General features: G+C 36.5%; 2 protein-coding genes across 5 annotated transcripts in view; both read left to right on the top strand.

Moving 5' to 3' along the window:
* LOC135105927 (cytochrome P450 3A56-like) overlaps positions 1 to 7,304 on the top strand; it is a 30,243-nt gene extending 22,939 nt beyond the window's left edge. Inside the window, exons 1-6 of one of the 3 annotated variants that reach the window (XM_064014640.1) lie at positions 2,007 to 2,154; positions 2,302 to 3,397; positions 3,508 to 3,639; positions 4,067 to 4,173; positions 4,780 to 4,923; positions 6,839 to 7,304. In XM_064014640.1, the coding sequence (XP_063870710.1) occupies positions 2,306 to 3,397; positions 3,508 to 3,639; positions 4,067 to 4,173; positions 4,780 to 4,923; positions 6,839 to 6,974 (1,611 nt within the window). In that variant the 5' untranslated portion in view covers positions 2,007 to 2,154; positions 2,302 to 2,305 and the 3' untranslated portion in view covers positions 6,975 to 7,304. Of the gene's footprint in view, positions 1 to 2,006; positions 2,155 to 2,301; positions 3,398 to 3,507; positions 3,640 to 4,066; positions 4,174 to 4,779; positions 4,924 to 6,838 lie in introns of those variants that run through there. The other 2 variants (XM_064014641.1, XM_064014642.1) reach the window with 2 other exon arrangements.
* A 2,126-nt stretch (positions 7,305 to 9,430) lies between these two features.
* On the top strand, positions 9,431 to 23,031 carry LOC135105923 (X-linked retinitis pigmentosa GTPase regulator-like). 2 transcript variants are annotated; one of them, XM_064014635.1, is made up of 15 exons: positions 9,431 to 9,615; positions 11,501 to 11,626; positions 11,942 to 12,034; positions 12,173 to 12,235; positions 12,651 to 12,803; positions 12,913 to 13,059; positions 15,012 to 15,167; positions 17,850 to 18,008; positions 18,723 to 18,847; positions 19,236 to 19,373; positions 20,153 to 20,284; positions 20,579 to 20,720; positions 20,863 to 20,970; positions 21,262 to 21,368; positions 22,049 to 23,031. In XM_064014635.1, exons 1-15 carry the CDS (start codon positions 9,585 to 9,587, stop codon positions 22,070 to 22,072), a joined length of 1,704 nt encoding a protein of 567 aa, XP_063870705.1. In that variant the 5' UTR covers positions 9,431 to 9,584; the 3' UTR covers positions 22,073 to 23,031. The 2 variants fall into 2 exon arrangements, with proteins under 2 accessions (XP_063870705.1, XP_063870704.1); XM_064014634.1 differs by having other exon boundaries at positions 15,009 to 15,167.
* The last annotated feature ends 1,886 nt before the right edge of the window (positions 23,032 to 24,917 follow it).

Genomic DNA, 24,917 nt, shown 5'->3' with positions numbered 1-24,917 from the left:
ATATTTTAATGGTTATACAAATATTATGACACATAGAAGACATATTATTTTCATTCATACATACATTTTATATAAGTATTCCTCTTCTGCATTTCATAATTTAATCATCTGTAACATTAGATAAAAAATTTTCATCAGAAAATTTTTTTTTCAATTTTTTGTACAGGTCTGGACCTGCACTAAAAGTTTTGAAAAAATTTAAATTTTAAGAAACTTTTGTTATCTAATGTTACAGGTGATTAAATTATGAAATGCAGAAGAGGAATACTTGTATAAAATGTATGTATGAATGAAAAAATGTGTATTCTACATGTCATAATATTTGTATAAACATTGAAATACGATTTTATCTTAACTGTCCTCCAAAAAACTCAAACTATGTATGATGGCTCTTTTATAAATGAAAAACATATCGCAGTAGTTAGGGAAAAACTCTTATAATGATTTTTTTTTTATTTTAATGCAGGTCCGGACCTGTACAAAATAATTGAAAAAAATTTTCCGATGAAAATTTTTTTATTTAATGTTACAGATGATTGAATTATGAAATGCAGAAGAAGAATACTTATATAAAATGTAGATATAAAATAATGTAAAAAATATGTATTCTACGTATCGTAATTTTTGAATAAAAATTAAAATAAGATTTTTATCTCAGCCACTCCAGAAACCTCTTAAAACTATATTACATATGTATAGTGGTTCTTTTGCAAGTGAGAAATATATCACAGTAGTTAGGGAAAAATTTTTTAAATTACAAAGTTTTTGAAAAGTTTTAATGCAGGTCCGGACCTGTACAAAAAAAAAAAAAAAAAAATTGAAAAAATTTTTCCGATTAAAATTTTTTATCTAATGTTACAGATGATTGAATTATGAAATACAGAAGAGGAATACTTATATAAAATGTATATATGAATGGGAAAAATGTGTATTCTACGTGTCATAATATTTATATATAATAATAATAATAATAACACACACACACACACACACACACACAATATAAAGTTCAAACACACACACACACACCACACACACACACACACACACACAATATAAAGTTCAAACACACACACACACACACCACACACACACACACACACACACACACACACACACACACACACACACATTGGCCACTAAAGGTAATCTGATGTTATTATCAGATACTGTATCAATGCAGCCAGCGTAGATGGGACAGCTCGGCGAGGCGTTGGAGGGGCGAGAGTGGCAAGCCATGCCAGCCACAGCGATGCAGCCTAAACTCTGATAACCTTGGGAATCTGAAAGATATTCATGGGTTGTTTTACCTATCTGGAATTGCATTGTTCTCTCTTGATCTGTACATTAAATATATATATATATATATATATATATATATATATATATATATATATATATATATATATATATATATATATATATATATATATATATATATATATATATATTTATCTTGTATTTAAAGAAGTTCGCTTAACGCTGTAGGTGTCACGGTGGCGAGAAAAGACGCGGAGGGCTAATACTGCCGTGAACTTCTTGGCTAACTATACTGTTGTTGAGGTAATGATATGTTATCTTGTACAGACAAAGGAGGACCCACACAGCTATCTGTGGACCACACAGCTATCTTTCAAGGTCATACCATAGTTCCCATACAGATACTTTGCGGCGCGGAGTAAGTTTTATTTTTCAATACTCTACTAAATATTTTCGATCCTGTCATGTATTGTAATTTTCATCTTGCCTGATATATATATATATATATATATATATATATATATATATATATATATATATATATATATATATATATATATATATATATATATATATATATATATAGGTAAGACAGCGTAATTCACAGCTCCACAGCTTTGTTTTTTGTTTTTTTGTGGGGGGTTAACCAAAATATGCGCGCTCGCAGGCTTCTGTGTGTGTGTGTGTGTGTGTGTATGTGTGAGGAGATAAGTGGGCCTATACTGTTACGCGTTACGCAGTATGATAGTTTGTTGTTGTTCGTCAGTGGGATAACACCGAAGACTGTTCTGTCCATCGGAGTCTTACTTTTTTTTTTTTTTTTCGTTAGTAGGAAAGCACAAATTAAGAAGAAAAGATAACTAGTATTTCAGTACTGTTTATTTTGTTAAACATGTAAGTTGATACTTTCGAGCTCTAACGTTAAACTGGATTGTCTCACAATAGTTTTAGCTTTAAGTATCGTCTTAATTTCGCTTGATCATTGCTGAATTCAAGCGAAGCATTTAATTAAAACCTCGCACTTTTACCGATCTACTTCAGTGAGATGGGCATGGCGGAGGCGGCAGCGTGGGTCACTTGGACCTTGCTAATATCGATAGTGCTGGTTTATGTTGTTTACTGGATCCGCCACCGCCGTCACCAGCACTCCATATTCGCCCGCTTGGGAATCCCATACGTCCCGCCTCACCTCATATATGGCAGTAATCACACTCTACGAGGTCGAGGAGCACTTGCTACCAAAGTTGTAGGCCAGTGGATGAAGCAGTACGGCAAGGTCTTCGGCTACTATGTTGGATGGCAGCCGAATTTGGTGGTAGCTGACCTGGATCTCGTCAGGGAAATCCTTGTACGTGAATTTCCAACTTTCGCTAACCGACCAACTTTAGTGATCGACGCTCAACCCGTCGTGGATAGCCTGGTGGGGCTCAGGGATCAACGATGGAAAGATGTGCGCTCTGTGCTGGCTCCGACCTTTTCCGTGGTGAAAATGAAGTACTACATGGGCGGAGTCATGAATGAAAAGATCAACGAACTGTTGTCAATTGTTTCAAGGAAGGTCAAACGAGGGGACCCCATCGAGTGGCATGCCACCTACCAGGGGATGACGTTGGATGTGATCTGTGAGTGCGCCCTCGCTCTAAAAACACATTGCCAGCGGGACCAAGACGGCGACGACTTCTTTTTGGCAGTGCGACAGTTTCTTAGAAATGCTGTAAATACAGCTATTCTTCTGGCACTTTACTTTAAAGTTTTTGCTAAATTTCTGAGCTTTGTCAGTAATCGTCTAGCATATTCAGGTCGTATGACAATGATGATTGTCAACCATCTGAAGACCGTGATCACCATCCGTCGCCGTGACTTGTCCATCAAACACTTGGATGTGTTGCAACTAATGCTGGATGAGGCAGAAAACACACAAAGCGACAAAGACTCTGTAGCTGAAAACAACTCTAGATCTGGCGCAAAGAGGGAGTCCAAAAAATTGACTGACGAAGAAATAATTGCAAACGCTTGGGTCTTCCTGCTAGGAGGCTTTGAGACCACAGCCAACACAGTGACCTACATGAGCTACTTGTTGGCTGTTCATCCAGAGGTGCAAGACAAAGTCCATCAAGAACTGTGTGATGTGCTGCAGGTGAGTTATCGTTTACATTGAATGAATAGGTGTTTGATGTCGCAAGTAAATATGAAGGTATTCGAAGGAGAAAAGAAGAGAAGGTGACTATGGTGTGGTGTCTGTTGCAGGACAGCCCGGAGGAGCTGACCTATGAACAGGTACACAGCCTCAAATATCTGGATCAAGTGTTCTGCGAAACCCTGAGAATCTACCCGCCCGCAGTGAATTTTGTAAGCAGAGAAGCTTCTCAAGATATTCAGGTAGAGAAATATTTTAGAATTTCTCATGTATGTTCATCTGCAGGTAGAAATACTATAATGTGTGATATATTCAAGTAATTCAGTTTCCAAGGTAAACGTTAGCACCGCGGCAGGAAAAAAAAAATTCACAAGGCTGACTCACAGCACTCCTCTCCTTTATATATATACTCGTATATATATATATATATATATATATATATATATATATATATATATATATATATATATATATATATATATATATATATATATATATATACACACACACACACACACACACACACACACACACACACACACACACACACATAAAGAATAATCATAAGCAAAAGAATTTTGTGTAATGATTGAAAGCTACTTCTTATTTATTTCTTCATTTATTTATTTATTTGTTTATCTATTTGTATGAATAATGTGGCGGCTCCAGCTGGGCGACTTGTTGATTCCCAAGGGCATGAGCATCCAGATCCCACTGTGGCACATTCACCGCGACCCCGACCAGTGGCCCAGAGCGGAAACATTTGACCCGGAGAGGTAGGTGTGGGTGTAGACCTGCTGGTCTACAGGATGTAGACTTGTGTCTTGGCTTTACGTCCACGACATTATTTTCCATCTTAATATCCTTTTATTACTGTATATTTGAATTTATTGTAAGGTTGCTGATAAAAGAAGACATTTTTCCAACAACCCAATTTCCAATATACCCACCCAGACTGAAATACGCATACTGGATGGTATGGTATTAAAAAGTTTAATATAGTAAATATCCTTAATGTAACAATCATTATCAATACATGGCAACAAGGATAATAATTCACGTTATGTGATTAGCAAAGCATTTGAAAGTTTAATCACAAATACATTCATATTAGAGCCTTCGACTGTATACTCAAAGATTTCGGCGCCTTACCTTGATGTACAGTACATGTTTTTGGCAGGCTCTAGTAGAAGTTACATATATTTCTAAGGTGTTTCTATGATTTTAGTGATAGTTAAGAAAACTGCATCAACAGAGAAAATGGCCATGAGATCTTGACTAATATCATCCTTGTCACTTTTGAAACTAGTCCTTATGAGTGAAGTAGGGTTTTACAAAAGTACGGGTTCTTATTCCATACAAAACTATAATATTTTTGACAGGTTTTCTCCAGAGGCTCGGGCCACATGCACCCGACATCCGATGGCATATATTCCTTTTGGCGCTGGACCCAGGAACTGCCCTGGAATTAGGTTTGGACAACTCGAGGCCAAACTAGCAGTAGCAAGGGTCATCAGGAGATACAAGTAAGACTGCAGTAACATACCTGACATATCGTCAATAAGCACCATTATTTTTCTTAATATTCAGGTGCCTCGTTTATTTCTCAAGCATGGGCTTGCCAAGAGCAACATGCTATTTTGGGGTATCCGGGTGACAAAGTCCTTGCACCCTCATCATCCCCAGTCACACTAATTACAATAACAGAATGCCACACTGCACGTATGTTACACTCGGTCACATTACACCACACTATGTTACAGCACACCCCATCACCGTGGTATTACTATCCATCAGCTTTACAGCATTAAAACTTACTTCCCCTCCCCCCTTTTTTTTATTGAGGATGATTCTGGAACATTTAACATTTTTCTTGCCATTCTGTAATAATCATGTCGGTCAAATAGAAACATTACGGGCAAAATATTTCAGAAAAAAAAGTCACAAAATTATTCATCTTGCCCAGCCAGGAAGTCCAACTTTTTTTTTTTCTTTTGTCCGCTGTTTAATAGAGACATGGCAGCAAGTGGTCACTCATGTTCACTCCGACTCTCACACTATTCTTTCTTTTCTTTTTTTTTTCTTTTTTTTTATCTTTTACGAAATAAGATTCAGTGCATGTGCGAATTATTTACAGGAATAAATAGCTTTTGGAAAAAAAAAGTTAAAGGGTGAGTTTAGGTTCTTAATTTCTTTTTAAATAAATAGGAAAACAAATATAAAAAAAGGGGGTGGGGGACAGATTGTTCCTAAAAGGACAGCTTGGCAACCATATTGTACAATCATTCGTCGATAAAGAAAAATATTATCAAAAATTAATTACATATCCATTACAACAAAAATATTACTATTATATTCATATTCTTAACATTTGATAAATTTATAAAATTAGTGTAAGAGAAAATCATGATAGCATCAAAATCTAACCGAGAAAACTTGTGGGGACAAAATCCTGTCTGCCTACTCTCAGGAGGTGAGGTGGTAGGCATGTCCCCCTGTCCCCCTGTCCCCCACGAGGCACACGCCCTCAAATATGAATCGCATCAGCTTTTATTGTCCAATCACTCAAACAAACCTCTTCAATCTGCATATTATGGCTTCTTTTCTCTTTACTTGCCTACCTATTTCTTTATCATACGTTTCATTTTCTATCTCTTACAGTACTTCTACATGCTTTATTTTACTTATCTATTATCATTAGTGTTAAGTGTAAAGATGGTAAAGGTTGATGAATTCAGATATTTGGGGTCAACAGTACAGAGGAATGGAGAGTGTAGTAGAGAAGTTAAGAAGAATTCAGGCTGGATGGAATGGCTGGGAGAGGGTGACATGAGTGATATGTGACAGAAAGGTTTCTGCAAGAACAAAAGGAAAGGTTTACAAAATGGTAGTGAGGCCAGCCATGTTGTACGGTATGGAATGTGCCAATAACAAAGGGACAATTTAAGAGGGAGAGATGGAAGCAGCGGAATGGAAGATGATGCTGTGTGCTCTTGGAGTGATGAGGCGAGACAAAATAAACGAACACATCAGAGGGCAGCACACGTAATTACATCGGTTTGGAGACATGGCAAGAGAGGCGAGACAGAGATGATTCGAACATGTCAAAGGAAGGGATGAGGCTTATGCGGGAAGGAGGATGCTGGGAATGGACCTATCCGGTAGGAGGAAGACAGGAAGACTAAAGAGATTTATGGATGCAGTGAAAGAAGACATGCAAGTGGTGGGTGTGACAGGAAGGTGCAGAAGGATGATCCGCTGTGGCGACCGCTGATACGAGTAGACGGAATGAAAAGCTTGTTATTACTATTATCATTTTATTTTATCCCTCTTCCCTAATTCTCTCTTCTGTTTCCTTTCACTCCCTCTTCTTTTCATTACGCTAATGGACATGAGCCTGGTTTTCCTGCGTTACCGATTTCTCCTTCCTTCCGCCCCCAGACTCGTGGCATACGAAGATACTCCACTGCCTCTGGACTTCAAGATTCCCACGGTCACGCTGAACCCTTCTGGCACCGTGCTGATGAGAGCCGTGCCCAGGCCGTGTTCCTTCCCGGTGTCTCCCAAAGCGAAGTAAACTGTTATGGTACGCAACATTCTCAAGACAGACAGATTATGTGCATGCACTGTAGCATCATAGTAACTGTTCTTTCTGGTAGTGCGCATATATACGTATGTAGATTGTAGAGTTTAGTAATACCCATCATACACCATAAGAATCTTGGCAGTGTAACTTTATACTACTTGTAACTATGTGGCTATACAATATTCAGTGTTTGCATGTAATTTTTTATCGCTTTCTAGCAGACTTTTATTGTTTGGGTGAATTTTTCTTAGTAAACGTGTCTCAAATTATTTTTAGAAACAGTTGTACTGCATACTTGATAAAGAAAAAAAAAAAGAAAAATCCCCGATTCCTGTTTCTTCAAAACGCCCTATTTTCTTACTTCATGCCCCATGGAATGATGCTCAAAAGACGTATCTCAGTGACGAAGTAGATCTCCGTTACCAATAAAATTCATTCGCAGAGAGGACACAGATCTTGTTGATATATATATATATATATATATATATATATATATATATATATATATATATATATATATATATATATATATATATATATATATATATATATATATATATATATATATATATTCACTGAGTGTGGGGAACAATAAAATATATGTGTTTCTTTATGCAGTTGATGTAGTGGTTATGAATGAATAAAATATATTCGCAGAGCGGACACAGATCTTGTTGATATATATATATATATATATATATATATATATATATATATATATATATATATATATATATATATATATATATATATATATATATATATACAATGAGTGTGGAAAATAATAAAAATATATGTGTTTCTTTGTCCAGATGATGTAGCGGTTATGAGTGAATCGGCAGATGAGCTTCAAAGTTTGTTTGATGTCGTAGATGGATATGGAAGGGAATTTGGTGTGAAATTTAGCGAGGAGAGCAAGATCATGATTGTGAATATGTCAGAGGATGAGAGAAATTCAGTGTGGAACCTGGGAGGAAATGTGGGATCACCTGAAGATCCGCCACCCCACAGGGATCACCTGAAGATCCACCACCCCAGATTGTCTCACCTGAAGATCCGCCACCCCAGATTGTCTCACCTGAAGATCCGCCACCCCAGACTCTCTCACTTGGTTAGGTTAGGTTAGATTAGGTTAGCCTAACCTAACCTAACCTAACAACATGAACGCATTAAAAAAAACTGAGTGGATATAAAAAATGCAAAAAAAAATTTACTTCATTAAAAGTATGGGATCACCTGAAGATCCGCCACCCCAGATTGTCTCACCTGAAGATCTGCCACCCCGAGTGCGGTTGGGGTGGCGGATCTTCAGGTGATCCGAAATGTGTTGCAACAGACAGATGAATACAAGTACCTAGGAATGTGGATGAGTCCGAATGGCTGTGAAAAGGCAAAGAATGAAAAGATACGCTTGGTGAACCAGTGGTTGGGTCGTCTAGGAAGCGCAGCAAGGATGAGAGCGAGTAAATATGACTTGCTGCGAGAAGTTTGGAAGTGTGGCTGTTCCGAGCATTATGAATGTTATAGATGTGATTGTGTGGAATGAAAATGAATTAGAAAAGTTAGAAGTAGGACAGAATAGAATAGCAAGGATGACACTTAATGCACCAAGGAATGCAGTGATAGAGGCCTTGAGAGGGGACATGGTTTGGAGTACTTTTAGAGAGTCATATGCAAAAGCAACCTTGAGATACAAAGCTAGATTAGAGCGAATGGATCATGCGAGACTAGTGAGAAAGGTGTTTCTGTGGAATGTTAGGAGTAGCAGGTGAGGAAAAGTGTGTTAAGATGGTAGTAAATAGTGGTTTGGAAAGTAATTGGGCTTTTCAACGATTTGAGGGGAGGCATGTTAAGAGTGATTGAAGTATGATTGTTAGAAATGGAGAGGATTTAGAATAGGATGTAAGAAAGTGGAAAAATGAGATAGGCAGAGTGGTGAAGCATGTGGGATTGAGTGAATGGAAGAATAAGATGGAACATGAGAATAGTTTGGAGTGGTATAGAGAGAAAAAGGGCCCTAATGTATGAATAGTGGTATGAGGGAAGCATGGGCGGTGATCTTTTCCGAGCGAGGGCACAGTGTATGGATGTGAACGCAAGGAGTTACAGATGGTTTGAGTACCGCAGCAAAGTGTGCCAGATGTGTGACATGGGAGAGGATGAGACGGTGGAGCACGTAGTGCTGGAGTGTGTGAAGTATGCCAGAGACAGGAGTGAGATGATGCAAGTGGTTTTTAAGGAATTAGGGCATGCTAGAGTGGAGAAGACAGGAAGGGAATGGATGGTATTGCTGCTGGGACTGTGGGGAGACGAATGAAAGGATGATTGAGGCTGTGAAAGAATTCCTGGAGAAAATTTGGCGTGCTAGATGTAGGAACTAGTGGTGTGATAGATACTGCATGACTCCGTACGCCGTTTTCTGTTTGTCGTTCTTTCCCCCCTCGCCCACTACAGGAGTGCCGATACAAAGGCTTGGCTTGGGGAGGAATGCTGAGCCTTATGTAAGATGAAAATCAAGATCAAGACGAAGAGGGAGCGACAACCTGGCGGCTGCAGGGGGCGGTGACCTTTACTGGCTGGCCCGCATCGTTTGGACTGAAAATGGCTGTGGACGACGATTTTGACATTCCAGGTGAGCATCTTCATCTTGGTTCATGACACCTGGCTGAATAAGACGAGTAGTGAGGTGGAGGAGTGTGAAGCTGATACAGGAATGGTGCGAGTCAGGGAGGGAGGACGTTAAATACATTGTCATGACACAACCAACTTGCCAGGAGCAAAGGAGATGACAATGTCTTCTAAGCATAAAATAACATGTATTTTTTTTTTTTTCATTTTAGCGCTTTAGTGTATTTGCATCAGTAATGTACTAGTAAGGACATGTGAAATAAAACGTCAGGATACAACCAAAATGACAGGAGCAAAGAAAAAGGAGATAAGGACTGTATCATCTATACATGAAATGACAAGTAATCTATTATTCTGCGCTTAAGTATACCTCCTTAAACAGTGTAGTAATGATAATCATTAAATCTTAGCAATAGCGGCTCCTAATGTATTCTGTTGCCGCCCTCTCCAGGACAAGCAAACTTGGGGGCCTTGTGGGAAAGCAGGGTTTTATGGTGAAGGAGGCCAAAATAAACCAAATTTGGTAATCCACAAAAGTAAGGAGAAATATATTGCTTTTGGGGAAATCTTTTAAAACTAGTCAACAAATGGAATATCCACCCCTCCATACCCCTGTAATGCAATTCTGATCTTTGGAAGTCATTAACTTCTCTGGAAGTTTTGAAGTAAAGATAAATTAAAAATAAGCCTAGAAAATGTGTCTTAGATGATCACCTCTTAATTTTCAGTGAAAGCTGATTAACTTTGTGAGGCATTAAATGATAAGGTATTCTTTTACTCATGCACCAGTCTCAACATAGCTTTTCTTACCCTTCTCATCAGATAGAGTTTCTCATTGTAAGTAATTTGAAAACCATATATACTCACTGCAAATTATTTATAATGCTGACAGTAATTTTCAAAGATTTATCTGTTTTTGGGGAAACCAGCTTGCTCGCTGCCATGACAACACTGGGAAGTGACGCACCTGCTTGTGTGATGGACAGGCGGGCACTGAGGCATGCTGGTGAAAGTGTTCGTCTGTGTGTGCGTATGTCACATCTGTTGCGCAAGCGTGAAATTAGTCATGGTGATTGGTTCTGTTGTTTGAGAATGCAGTCTCTGGCCAATTGAAAAATACAGAATTAATTTAGCCAGTCATAGCGTTTTATTTCATCCTGTGGAGAGAGAAGTGGCTCAGTTTGAAATGTTTGAATTAATCCAAGGAAGAAGTCTGTTGGTGATGGGTGTCTCCTCGATTATTTCCAGTGCATTGCCAGATTTTATGAAGATAAATAAGATAACGACCGCACATTTATTTCTTATCCTTGCAGGTAGGTTAGGTTGGGCTAGTTTGGTTAAATTAGACTAGTTTAGTTAGATTATGTTAATTTGGTTAGGTTAGGTTAGTTTAGTTTGGTTAGATTAGTTTGGTTAGGTTAGGTAAGACTACGTTTGTATGCTTTGGTTAGATTAGTCTAGTTAGGTTGGGTTAGGTGGTGGTGGTGGTGGTAGTGGTAGTAGTGGTAGTAACAGCTGGCTGGCGGCCACAGGCAAGTGGCAGTCAGTCCTCTTGTGGAGAACATTGTAAGTGAGTGTTATTGCTGTGTTACTTATTTATGAGGACAAATCTATTTTTTTCTGGTAGATTCTGGTCGTTTTTGTATTAATCTGCTGTCTGTTTATACCACAAAGCATTATTTTCTGATGGGGATGGGTAGAAAATAAAAACTAATGATTTGCAGGAAAAACTATATGCAAATTTATTCAAAATGGGCTGAAAACTACCAGAAAAAATAGTTTTGTCCAGAACAGAGAGACTGGTGTAAGAGTAAAAATTTACCAATGATAATGGCATTTTGTCTCCTAAAAGTTAGATGTGCATTTGAATGTTTTTATTACTCCTCCAGATACAGGTGCTGTGTTCACATTTGGGAAGAGCAGGTTTGCAGACAATGCTCCTTCAAAATTTTGGATCAAGAATGACATAATAGTGGAAATAGCCTGTGGAGATGAGCATACAGCAGTGTTGACAGGTACTGTGGGGATCTTTTTTTCTTGGACCTATGATGCCTATAAGCTTACCTCAGGAGGTTTAGATAGTAGACCCAAATGTTTAATCCTGGGAACTTGATAGTGCAGGCAAAATTTCCAAAGTTCTCTACACTTGTAGAGGCTCACACTGGCCTCTGCTCTTTCATGCGTCTAAGTTAAAGACAGAATTGATGGTAACGTGGATGATTTTCAGCTGGGAAAAAAAAAAAGACTTTTCAAACCATTTGAAAATTCTCCCTTTGTGTCTTGTTTGTGTAAACTTCCTGCATTAGTATTAATCAGTTTAATGTTTTCAGAATCAGGCAGAGTTTTTACTATTGGTAATAATAATATGGGACAGCTTGGCCTTGGAACCACAAAGCCTGTCCTGAAACCATCCTGTGTAAAATGTAAGTAAAAGGGAAATTATTTTTTTTATTATATTACAGTTCATATAAATTCCCTAAGGAAAATTACTTTATTACTGTATGAAAATCTCCATCTTGTAAAATTGTTGAGTTATTTATTTAATGTTTTATTTTCTCCAGCCATCAAACCTGAGAAAGTAGTGCACATTGGCTGTGGGCGGTCACATACAATTGCAGCCTGCTGTGAGTGTTGTCTGTGTTTTGTTTGTTTTGTATTGGTGACAGCACAGGGAGTGATTAGGTAGTACTGTGATAAAAGTACATATCTCTTTAAGCATTGTTAATATTATTATTATTTATTTATTTATTTATTCATTTATTTATTTATTTATCTTTTTTTGGCAGATGCACATTCTCATGTTATTTTAAAATCTTTGCTGTTCAGTATGTGCATGAATTATGATAATGAGTTTTTTGCTGCTGTTATGTGACTTCTCTTGCTAACTTCATTTTAGAATTCTGGTTTGTATCTTGTGCTATTTGAGGCAACCTAATAGATAATTCTTTTGTTGAACATTTTGTAGTGTACTCTGTGAATCACATGTCTTGTACTAATCCCAAGCTCAAGAAATTATTTCTTTATTCCTCTTGCATACAGTCAGTGGTGCTGTGTATGCATGGGGCCATAATGGCGATGGTCAGCTGGGTACTGGGGACCATGTAGACCATCTGTCACCAGTACAAATACTGAAGCTGGAGGCACCAGCCGCAGGTGTGGCAGCAGGCAGTTCTCACTCCATTGTGCTCACTGGTAGGAACTTAATTTCTGTCTTTATTGCTTGGGCCAACTGACTCATTGTATTAATAAAGCTCCATATGAATTTGTTTTAAGAGATGACACTTTGACTCATCTGCAACAGAGGATGGTGAGTTGTATGTCTGGGGCAACAACAACGAGGGCCAGCTGGGTCTGGACGTTGGAGAGCAATTAATACCTGCATTGGTCACACTGCCAGAGCCAGTGGTGAATGTGGCATGTGGATACTACCATAATATTGCCATCTCAGGTATGTTTTGTTGCTCCATCTATGGAATTAAAATTTTCTGCTGCAAGGCAACCCTAATGTTGTTACCCAGTTTCTCAATACATTAAAAGTTCACTAATTTAGATTTTGTTAGATTATCAGAAATGCTGCGCAGTTGGATTGCGCGCGCACACACACACACACACACACACACACACACACACACACACACACACACACACACACACACACACACACACACACACACACACACACACGTGGAGTTATTGATTATATAACACACAATTATCATAATTTAATTCAATTTAACTTTTCATATTCAAGAAAATTTGAAATCATCTTGTTTTAGAGAAAATTTGGAGATTTTTATATAACTCAGCTATATCTTGGCTTGTAAGATAACTGAGATTAATAAGAATATCTGCCTGTGTCCTCCTTCCTCCCTTCAGTACCGGTGCTAGTACTCACGATGTTATAAGGCGTGTTTCTGTCGTCCAAGATTGCTCTTGGCTTCGAGGTGCAGTCTTGGCCCCTTCTTGGTTTTGATGACAAAAAAACAGAAAAACAGAGTTACTTGGAAGGAGCTGAAATGAGAATTTTAAATCATATATATTTGTTTATAAAAGCTACAAAATGTAGTGCATTGGCAATATATTCAACATAAAAATATTTATTGGCTATTTGTAAAAGCTAACTGATAAATACCAAAGTATTTCTTCACCATAAATAGCAAAACCTGGTGATAAACAAAGAAGTGCCCAGTAGCTGACTTCCCTCTCTTCTCCGCCTCGCCCACATGTGTTAAGCCCTCCTGGACACCCTCCCCCCAATTAAGGACACTGATCTAACCCAACCTAACATTACCTAACCTGACCTGGGCAGTGAGGCTTCTTCCCCATGGACTCCCCTTAAGGATGGGGGCACTTCTCCCCCACCTCACATACGTTTTAGTTGTATCTAAAGGTATATGTGAAGAAGTGGAAGAGAAAAGACCAATAATAAGGCCAGGAAAGGTCTAGAAAATTACCCAGTTTCTATTTAATCAGCAAATTCTTGGGCCTGCTGGTAAGGTTAAGTATAGCTTCATATCATTATACTACAAAAATTTGCTTAGGAAATGTTTCATATTCAAAACATAATTTATGTTTAACTCCTTGTCTGCTCTACTTACTTAGCCTCCTATATTATCTCATATACCTTTTGCTGAAGTACTTAATGTTATCTTTCTCTTCTTGAGAAAGATTGTCTTTAAGAAACTATTTTGCTTAGGGAATACTTCATATTTATAACATAATTCATGTTTAACTCCTTTTCTGCCATTATCTTGCCATGAATATAATGCAATCTTTCCCTTCTTGAGATCATATATCATATATCATCTATTGTCTTTAAGAAATTATAATTTAGACACTCATCAATAACAGAAGTACCTACTCTTTGGGGGTCACCATATTTCTTCTACTTATGCATCAAGATTGCCCCAAGACACCTCAGGGCATGCTATGGATTCGTCAAAGATCGGTCTTGGTTTCTACTTGGTGTCTTTGAAGCAGGATCACTGAAATCTTGACGACAAAAATACGCCATCTTAGTTTCACCAAAGATTGTGCTTTTAAGACAAGCATGATGTTGGACAACAGAAATCTGCCTATAGTACTCAGGCCAGTGAAATCAAGGATACCTAACCTTCCCTACATGTCATACAGATTAAACAGGAGAAAATTCCTTCATCTCATGTGTTCAGTCATCAACAACATGAAGGGCAGGAAAAAAAAAATCATTGTGAGACACTGGGCTAACTCTGCCTGTACCAAAAAGACAAACTATTGGGCTTGCTTGATATTGCTGACCAGATTAATGGACTCTTGCTGTTGGCTTGAATTTTAGTGCTTCAAGTTTGCAATGTATTATTGAATATTGTATCATCAGACATTACCACTTGCAAACTTTTGCTTTCCTCGCTCTCCAAGCAGGTTCTGGACAGGCCTTCACTTGGGGGGAGAGTGATCATGGGAAGTTGGGCCTTACTGATGGGCTACTGGCATTTCATCGCCACCCACAAGAAGTAATTTTGCCAGAGAAAGTGGTGCAGGTAGCTGCAGGAAGTGCCCACACACTTTTCCTGACTGGTGAGTCCTTTATACATTGATTTTTTTTTTTATTTTGTATAAAAGACATTGAATGACTTGCTTATTGATCAGGTCCTGCAAAGCTTTTTGTATAGCAATACATGTCACATTTTTTCTGTGCAACACCAAAATCTATTTTGGTGAGAAATATAATGCAATTTTTTTTATGGTCATATTTGTATGAGATAGAGGTTGTGTTGGCATATGTGGGTTCTGTCATTGAAATTTAAGAAGAATGAAAGTCATCACAAAAGAAGACAATAAACTAACCAGGTAGAGATGATTGAGGTTTGTCTTACATGTTGTGACACTTTTGTGTCACAAGCATGCATAGATATGCAGATAACATCAGTAGATAATGAACAAACTTTTAACAATTACAGATTATATTAGGATGATATTTTCTTACTAGTTTTGCACTGGGGAGTTGCACTGTGCACTAGTCATAAGCTTATTCTTGTCTTTCTTGATAGTAACCATAACCATTGAAGTTTTTGAGGTTTTTACTCATATAAGAAAATTTTGCATCTGTTAATCAGGACAAAGTTAAAGATTATTATTATCTTCAAAGTTAATTATTTAATTTATAAATGAGGGCCTATATTTATAAATTACAGAAAAGTGATAAAGTGTTTTGCAGTACCAAGATGATTAAATAAAACAGTGCGTTATTCTTTTTATAGGTTATGTTTATCTGCTGTGTTAAATGTATTTCATATCAGAATAAGATCTTATATTCATCTGTCCTCATTCAGTTATTCAATTGTCAGTTTATTAATCAGTACATGTCTTGTGCTGAACCGACCATGTGATTGTAGTTAGCTGAGATAGATGTGAGCTGCTAACTCCAGTAAATTGTATAAGTAACTTTATTGTTGAAGGAATCTCGGGATTTCTCTTGGGAGTTTTGAATGTAAAATTGTCTTACCAGCTGTCAAGTACTGTAATGCACATGATGAGATTACTAACTTTGATTTAACAGGATTTCATGTGCTTGGATGCTGGTCACTGAGGCCCAGCACATCAGTAATGGCATTGTGCTGTTCAATTTTTTTCTCATTGCTTGTTTTCTCATGAAATTTCATTGGTTTTCATGTGCAGCTTATGACATGCAAATCAAGTAATCCAGTATGCTATTACACAATTTTTTGAAGGATTATTTTGTAGTTCATGTTACTTGCAAATCACACTAGCGTTTGATCAGGATCATCCAAATGTATTTACTTTCTGATTATTAAAGTTAGTTTATGTCTCTTCACCTCACTGCCTGTTCTTATCAAAGGTAGTTGTGTTCAGTGATGTCACTAAAGCATTCCTGAATCCAAGGATAAAGATGTGTGTCTCTTCCACTTGCACAGTTTGTTGAGCACCGCCACATCTATTCCCAGGAAAGGGAGGTAGGTTACTTCAGCATGTGTGTTTGGGAAATCTGTGCTTTAGTGTGCATGATTGTCAGGAAATACTATTTCTAATAGAAGCATGATCACATGATAGCATTTCATGAAGAGGTAAGTTTTTCATACATTTGTGCTGTTTCAAACTTGGTCTTTCTTGACATGGATTCTTTTAACATACCATAGTTGAAAATATCCAAGAAACCTAGTGTGGTTGAGACCACTGTTCAGTTACCTACTTTTAAGAAATGTCCATATATTATCTATTTGGTGTGTGATGTCCTCTGCCCTTATCTATTTATTTATTTGTTTTATTATTATTATTATTATTATTATTATTATTATTATTATTATTATTATTATTGTTGTTGTTATTATTATTATTATTATTATTATTATTATTATTGTTATTATTTATTTATTTATTTATTTATTTATTTATTTATTTATTTTTATTATTATTATTTTTTTTTTATTGTTGCCAAAATGTCTTTGACTTCGTTGTAATGAGGTGAAGTAGATGTACATGTTCTTCCATGATATGTCTCATGTTGCCTTCTGCACAGCTTGCGTAAGAATAAATCTTTCTCATATAACAGAGAATTGTTGTCATAGTAAGGGGTGTGTATCCTAAAAAAAAGTAAATAAATAAAAAGTAAATAAAAATAGAATAATCTGTGCAGAGACAATGATGCTTATACTCTTACCCCCAGCTGCAGAATCATCTGTTCATCCACTTCATGTGCCATTCCTCATTATGTATTAATAGTACAGTCTCTTTTAGACTTATAAATATTAAGCATGTCTACATAATCTGAGTTTTTAATGAGTTATCATGTATGTATTTGTGTAAAGATAGGTAAACTTATTTATTGGGAGCAAAGTTTGGTGGTATTTATTTATTTATTTATTTATTTATCTATTAATTCATATATTTGTGTGTTTATTTTATTTTTTATTGTTATCATTAACACATTTATTTTTAATGTCTCGACACGCATATCACTAAAAAATAATATTAAAGATAAATATTTATGTAAAAATATTTTTTTTGCACTTGTATCCTTGTATTGCATGTATTATGTATATTGTGAAATAGTACTTTCTTTTCTCACCCCTACATTGCAAAACATGTTGCTAGGATCAGTTTCAGTTAGCAAAAAATAAGTTAATAAATAAGTAAAGGTTTAAAGAGATAACTTGTTACTGTTAGAAACTGTTTTCATCATTACACATAAACATGAAATTATCAAATAATTTAGAAAAGTAACTTTTGACTCTTATACAGAGAATGGTGTCATATACTCATGTGGATTGGGAAGCAGTGGAGAACTTGGGCAGAATGGAGGGGAGCTGGAGTGCTGGTTGCCAAAACCTCTTATGGAGACTGATGGGAAACTAGTGGTGGCAATAGCAGCTGGAGCCAACCACTCTTCAGCAATCACAGGTAATTTATCTTCTGAATAAAACCTCATCCATTCTAGATGCAGAAATCTAGCAGCCTTGCTGTTTCCTGTAGTGTATTAGATTGTGTAAAAATTGGGAATCCAAAGACATGATTGTAGTAAATGTGTATAAAACAAAGGTCTTGATTGTACTTGAGGGTGGTGGCACTGTGTTAATTGGAGGTGCATGCAGAAAGCATGTTGGGTTTAAATATGTTTTTGCAGTGTACTTTGTGGTGTATGATGGATAACAGATGCAATGATGTTACAGGTTGGCTGCAGACTGTTTGAATGTGGAACATGGAGAGCAGTGGGAGAGATAAAGAAAAACAGATTTGCAGTTATGGCAAGTCCAGGAGCTGCCTTGAATAGGTCAACTGCCCATTTCCACTCTTATTATTATCTTAGATTCTTTTGTGTTGTAGAATTTTCTGATTTAGGAAATATGATTTATGAGGCAGGCAGTGCAAATACAAATGTAATGGCCATAATTAGAAGTGGCTTGAAGGAATCAGAGCTGCTGTTTATATAAATAGTTATGGAACTATAGCATAGATGCAAGGCTATCCAAACATGGTCTGTGACAAATGTAATGCTACACTGCCTACAGAATGTACTGATGTAAAAATGGAAGGTTTTTGGTTGGAGGAAGAAACATTAAATCTTTTACTTTTTATAATAAATTATTATTTTAAGCATATCATATAACCTTTCAGCTGATGGTTTCCTGCTGACTTGGGGATGTGGCCGTCATGGCAAGCTGTGTCAAGGTGAAGAAAACTTTACCTCACAATTCACACCTGGTCTAGTACGACGGCTGCGTCATATCAGAGTAGTCCTGGTAAGTATAGTAACACCATGACATATAAAGCTCACTGGAGAATTGCTGTTATTGGGAAAACATATCATTATCATTGTCACTAATTTCTTATATAGATACTAAATCATATATATGTGTATACAATTGCTACTGTTTATTTAACCAGGCAGCTGATAGCCCCAACATTGTAGCTGGGCAAGCAGTGGCTGACTCAGAAGTGCACTGCTGCTGAGATTCTCATTGGTGCCCAATGTGATTATTTGGTTGCCAGAAATGAAATGGGATAACAATTATGAATTGATGCTGCAGAACATAAAAACACTAAATACAAAGCCCTTCTGTTTTTACATTGAACAAACACATTATCACCTTATAATAGTGTAAATAATTGTTGAATGTTATGATTCAGGTGGACTGTGGAGGCTGTCACACAATGGTGCTTGGGTGTCGGCGTCATGAAGCACAAGGTACTGAGGAAGATTCAGAGGAAAACAACCAGGATGTCAAGTTATCCAGCACTGCCCGAAGCAGGAGACGACTCCTAGATGTAAGCTTGCTCAGTCTGTTTTACATATCATACGTTTACTTGAAATTTCTTGGATATATTTTATTGTAATCATACAATGAGAATACTTATGTCATAAATGCTTATTTGCCTGGTTTAACATGTAAGTAGCTGTGAGAACAGCATGTGTATTTGTCAGTGTAATTTGGGAACACAAGTGTTGCATTGCACCAATCATCATGCTGACAAATTGCTTAGCAAATGGCAGCTTTTCATGGCTTCATCATCAAAATTTGAGCCTTGTTACCTGTCTGTACATATTTGCCTCAAATCTTGTTCTATATTAATTTAATGCTGTTTCATAAGAATCCATTTATGTACTAGCAACAGGAGAGCAACCCCTGCAAAGTTGTAAACTAATTAGAGAAATAGAAAATAAAGAACTAAATGGAATCAATCCAGTACTGTACCATTTCAAATGAACACAAACAAATTATTCTTAGAAAGAAGAAAGCTGTGTTGAGTTACAAACACATGGACCAGCTGTCAAGAAGTTCAAGAATATTCCCAGTTGCCTGTTGTGTTTATATGTGTGTGAGTTGTGTAGTCTAGAAAGGAATCAATCCACTGATTTAGAGAGAGTCATCATCCACTTAGTTTAGAACAAGTGTACCACAAGACAAATTAGACACTGAGCAAAAGTTCAGTAGGAGATATCAGCTGAGTTATAAGATCTAAATTAAAGAAATATTATGGTGGAAAGATTGTATATTTGAAGCTGGATATTTGGAGGATTCTCATAGCTGATTGCATAATTTCAGAATGGCCTTCCACCTTTAAAGTCTGTAGGATTGCCTCCTCTCAAGCACACTGTCCTGCCTACAGTCCCTGATGCTGAGGATGTGGCACAACCTATAATAGAGACTGACTTGCCAGACACAACTGATGTTACTGTAAGTTTTGTTCAAAGCAGTGCAGTTACTTTTTACAAGTCGTCTTGATATGCTTAATGACTGTATAAGCAGATTTCAGTTTTACACTGACTTCTCTGTGGATGAGTACACTTAACTTAGGAAATGAACAACACAATCCTTCAACATATATATTTTTTTTTATTCAATGTAAGAAATATTTTTATTATGTTTATTGTATGTTGGAGGTTTTGTTGGGGAAAGAAATAATAAAAAAAATTGTAATATTATTGATTGTATATATACATACCAATTAATTTGTGATCTTTTTTGCAGGATAATGAGACTACTTTGGAAGTGGAATGCAATGGGGAAAAATCTACTGTAAGGTTCCTATCAGAGAGTGAAAGTGAAGAAGAGCCAGTCATACAAGAACAACAGAAAACCATGGAGAAATTACCATCACCTGAAAAAAAGCGTAATTCATTTTTGTGTTAGATTACTTTGGTTTCACTGAAATTTTGATGAAAATTTTCTTTAATTAAAAATGAGAGCTAGAAAAATTATCTGTGTAATCAGTTTTTAGAACTTAGCAATTTTACCATTCCATTCTCCTTCAGCTGGTCGTCTGGCTCGCTTCTTTAGCAGTTTACGGAGAAAGAAATCTTCACCAGCACCCCGAGAGGAAATTGTGAATGGATGTGAAAAACAAGTTGCGGACTGTACTAGTGAGTTATTGAGAAGAATCATACAATTGAGTATTTACAATGTGCAAGTTGTTATAGTATAAGGTGTGCATGTGTGTGCATGTATGTGTGCACATACACACACATTTGCACCTGCCTTCCTGAATATGTGCATATGAGTTCCTTGTCTTAAAGACAGTTATATATATCTAGGTTATTGCTTCAAGACTATCCTTCCAAACATAGCCTAAATTTTTGTTATAATATTGTCATTATGTATAGAATATAATTAGCTGCACTATTTATCTTACAATAATCATGGATTTTTCACAGAATCAGCTGTTGGTTCTCTACGAGAGAGGCCAGCAAAGGAAGCCTTTGTTTCCAGTGGGGATGCTCGTGCTCTCCCAAAGTCACAAGTGTCCACAAATCAGAAACAGGTTAGTAATTCAAATAAATTGCATTCTTATGTCATAGTGATGTTGCCCATATTGAGAATGTGATTGACAGTTTGTATCACAAACTAGAAACTTGCAAAGTATGAGCAATTGAAATCACATTGATAAGTGAGCATGGATAACAATTCACCCATCATGCATCTGCAAGGCATAATGAGCATAATGGTGATGAGAGACTTCATTTTGCAAGCACACAGTTAATTAGGTGACTAATAGAAAGAATAACCAAGACAACAAACACTCAATTCCACCTTTTATTCACAGCTCTTTTTATTGAAAACTTAAACCACTGATTCTTTACTAGAGGTTGTTAATGGCACTCTGGAGAAAAATATGGTTTTGTGTAGATAAGTGTAGCTAGTAGAGGACACCATCAGCTTTGCTAATTTAAAAAGTGGGGACTGTCAGCTGATGTGGTGCACTTGTTCTGTTTGTTCACTTTGGTTGACAGGATAACATTGTTGTGCATAACAAAGATTTGTTCCCCAATGAAAAAAAACATTATGTACCATAATGCCTCTAATTTACAAAATACCAATAAAACCCGAGTTGCTCTTGTGATTTCCGTTCTAATGTTATCATGAAAATGGAATAATAATTTCTGAACGACCTTTGGAAATTACTAAATTATGTTCTCATAATGTCTTTCCACTTACCCACAGTCAAAAGCTTGTGTCATCTTGTAGCTGATTTCAAGTTGGAAGCATTTCATCACAGTGGGACCTGTTCAATGTACAAGCTTCTTCATTCTACCTGACTTTTCTGAAGTAATATTTTAGGTAGCTGTTTCACTGTAATAATGTTTTGTCATTATATACTTTTGTAAATGTTAATCACTGTGAATGTTGAATAATCTGATGATGTGTTCTCCATAGCTGATTAGTTATGTGGCTAGTGATGAATGAAATGTTAAAAAATGTGTAGATAGTTGTTAGTCACATCTTAGCCACTGAGGTGATACTTTTCTTGGGTCTGTGGGATGGGTCTGTGAGTTTATCGTCTTCCTTATACATACCAAATGTCTGTGAATAAGGTTTTATTTTTGACATGAAAAAACACATATCTTTGCAGGTATAAACAAACATTATTACAGTTTATTTTGTGTTTTTACCTAAAAGGTTGTTTGTATGTCTGCCACATTATTCATAGTGCATATTATCAATGTTTCAATATTTTTGATGCTCTGCTGTTCAGGAACTTGTTAAAGAAACTGGTAACTGTGATGGAAATTTTCATAGATGTCCTTGAAAACATTCAGTTTATACATCCCTCAGTCCTGTCATTCCTCTTTGGCTTTCCTTCATTTATCCCCCACTTGATAGACTCACTCAACATTATTTTCTTATTTATCTAAATACCAGGTTGGCATCCCTCTTAAATCTTAGTTGTAATAGTTTATAGGTGATAATACATAGATGATTGTTGGTTGTGGTAGCACCCTACATGTATCTAACCTATATCTAGTAAACAGTAGGGAAATCTGAATGTCTCTGGTTATGCATGTGTTTTTATTGATAAATTATCATTAAATTATGTTCATACCTGCTGATATAAAAAACTTTTCAGAGCAGAACAGTGACACCAAACCTGAATGTGTGACATGAACAATGCATATGAATTACACAAATAAAGTGTTAAAGTTTCAGTTAGTATCTTTATATTAAGATTAACAAAAGGATTATAAATCATGATGTTTTGAATGCACTCTGTATGTTTACATGGTGGATTATCAAGTAATTGCTGTCAAATCTTCCCCTCTTATAGTTTCTAGATCTATGGTGCGGACCCCTTCATATATATATATATATATATATATATATATATATATATATATATATATATATATATATATATATATATATATATATATATATATATATATATATATATATATATATATATGTAATATGTGTGTGTGTGTGTGTGTGTATGTGTGTGTGTGTGTATTTCCTATACATTAGTATATTAGTAATGATTTCTAAAAGCCTGCCCAATTTATCGTTTTTCTTTATCTTCATGTGGTTGAACGAGCTCTAATCACCTGACATACATTCAGTCCCACATGTAGGTATGCATAGTACATACACACTTTTTTTAAGGGACTAGGATATGAAGGTAATAGGGTGAAGCGGATGTTGAGATAACCGATCTGAACAAAATAGATGTGTGCTAGCTTTGAATGTAAATATTAATGCATTTTCATCTTTAACATATTTGAGTCAAGCATTAACAGTTATTTATGATCACAAAGACCGCGGAGAATATGAATAGGAGGTATTATCGACAAAATGGGGAGAGCAGGGACTAATTTGCCCTTTCAAGTACTACCTAGTCTACTGGAAATAATGCATCACGCTGAAAAGGGCACGTGTCTAGTGTACGTGCCATGCATAATGTATGTATAATCTGTTGGTGGTGGAGACAATAGACTGCAATGAACATTATATGATACTTTGGTACTGAGAAATTAAACGTGCTTATATAACATTAGTACTTTCAAGTGTGCTTATATAACGTATAATGATATGATAGGAGTTCGCACTAGAAATGCATGGGATATTTTCTGATAGGAGCTCGTACTAGAAATGCATTGAATATTTTCTGATAGGAGTTCGTACTAGAAATGCATTGAATATTTATATGTGTGTCTTGATATAAAAAATAATAATAATAATAATAAAATTTACGGAATGAAAACTAGGATTCCCCTTATAAATTATCAGTGGTGCTGTTTCACAAGGAGGCTTCGTCAGTCCTTGGTACTTCACGTGTCAGAGAAAGATAGAAGTAGGCCAAGATGGGATAAAGATGATAAGAACTATAATGAGAGCATGATAAGGGCTGAAGAAACATGTAGTTCATGAGATGGTACTATAGCAGATCGATCTTATTTCGAGTTTACTGTGTTATTACACACAATACTTAATGCATACATGAATTATTTTCATAAATTTTCTGTAAAGCCAAACAATCAATATCACTTAGGCAGCATAACGGTCAGGCGGACATTTTTGTATCCACATACTACGTTATGCATGAGGTCACAGTGATTAGTGAACCACAGCGAGGAGGCCACACATGGATGACTCATGGATGCAGGGTTGCCAGATCAGGCACTGTGTTCCCGCCAACTCCCATCCTAAAGACCGGTCCATCCCGCCCAAAGTAACCTCTAATTGTAGGAATGTTGTGGTAACACATATATCATGCTTGAGATGATACGTATATGAACATACGCGCATTAAGGATGATCAGCAGATGTGTTGAATCCCTTTTCCTTCAATATTCTGTTTTATCAATAATATCAGAGTAAACATACCCTCATCAAACCATTTATTATAATTGGTGAAGATAACATAGATAGTCCTCGATCATCACTCCGACTCCTTGGAAATCATCTCCAAAAACCCTCCACATGAGTAGCTTTGTCACTGGTTGGCTAAGAGTTCAAAGTGTGGTCACAGGTGCGCATTACGAAACACGGTTAGTGAGTGACGGTGTCTGTATAGAACAAAGAAATCATCGGAAAGG

Source organism: Scylla paramamosain, chromosome 12 (genome assembly GCF_035594125.1).
Source record: "Scylla paramamosain isolate STU-SP2022 chromosome 12, ASM3559412v1, whole genome shotgun sequence".
Classification (NCBI taxonomy): domain Eukaryota; kingdom Metazoa; phylum Arthropoda; class Malacostraca; order Decapoda; family Portunidae; genus Scylla; species Scylla paramamosain.
The sequence above is the reverse complement of the archived record's forward strand: the minus strand, read 5'-3'. Positions and strand labels throughout refer to the sequence as shown.

What these genes read in the sequence shown, in the direction of transcription:
- LOC135105923 (XM_064014634.1), top strand. Translation starts at nt 9,585, where the DNA reads ATGGCTGTGGACGACGATTTTGACATTCCAG. An exon ending in CCACACACTTTTCCTGACTG is followed by an intron (nt 15,168 to 17,849) that starts GTGAGTCCTTTA and finishes ACTCTTATACAG; the next exon opens with AGAATGGTGTCATATACTCA. An exon ending in GTCATATCAGAGTAGTCCTG is followed by an intron (nt 18,848 to 19,235) that starts GTAAGTATAGTA and finishes GTTATGATTCAG; the next exon opens with GTGGACTGTGGAGGCTGTCA.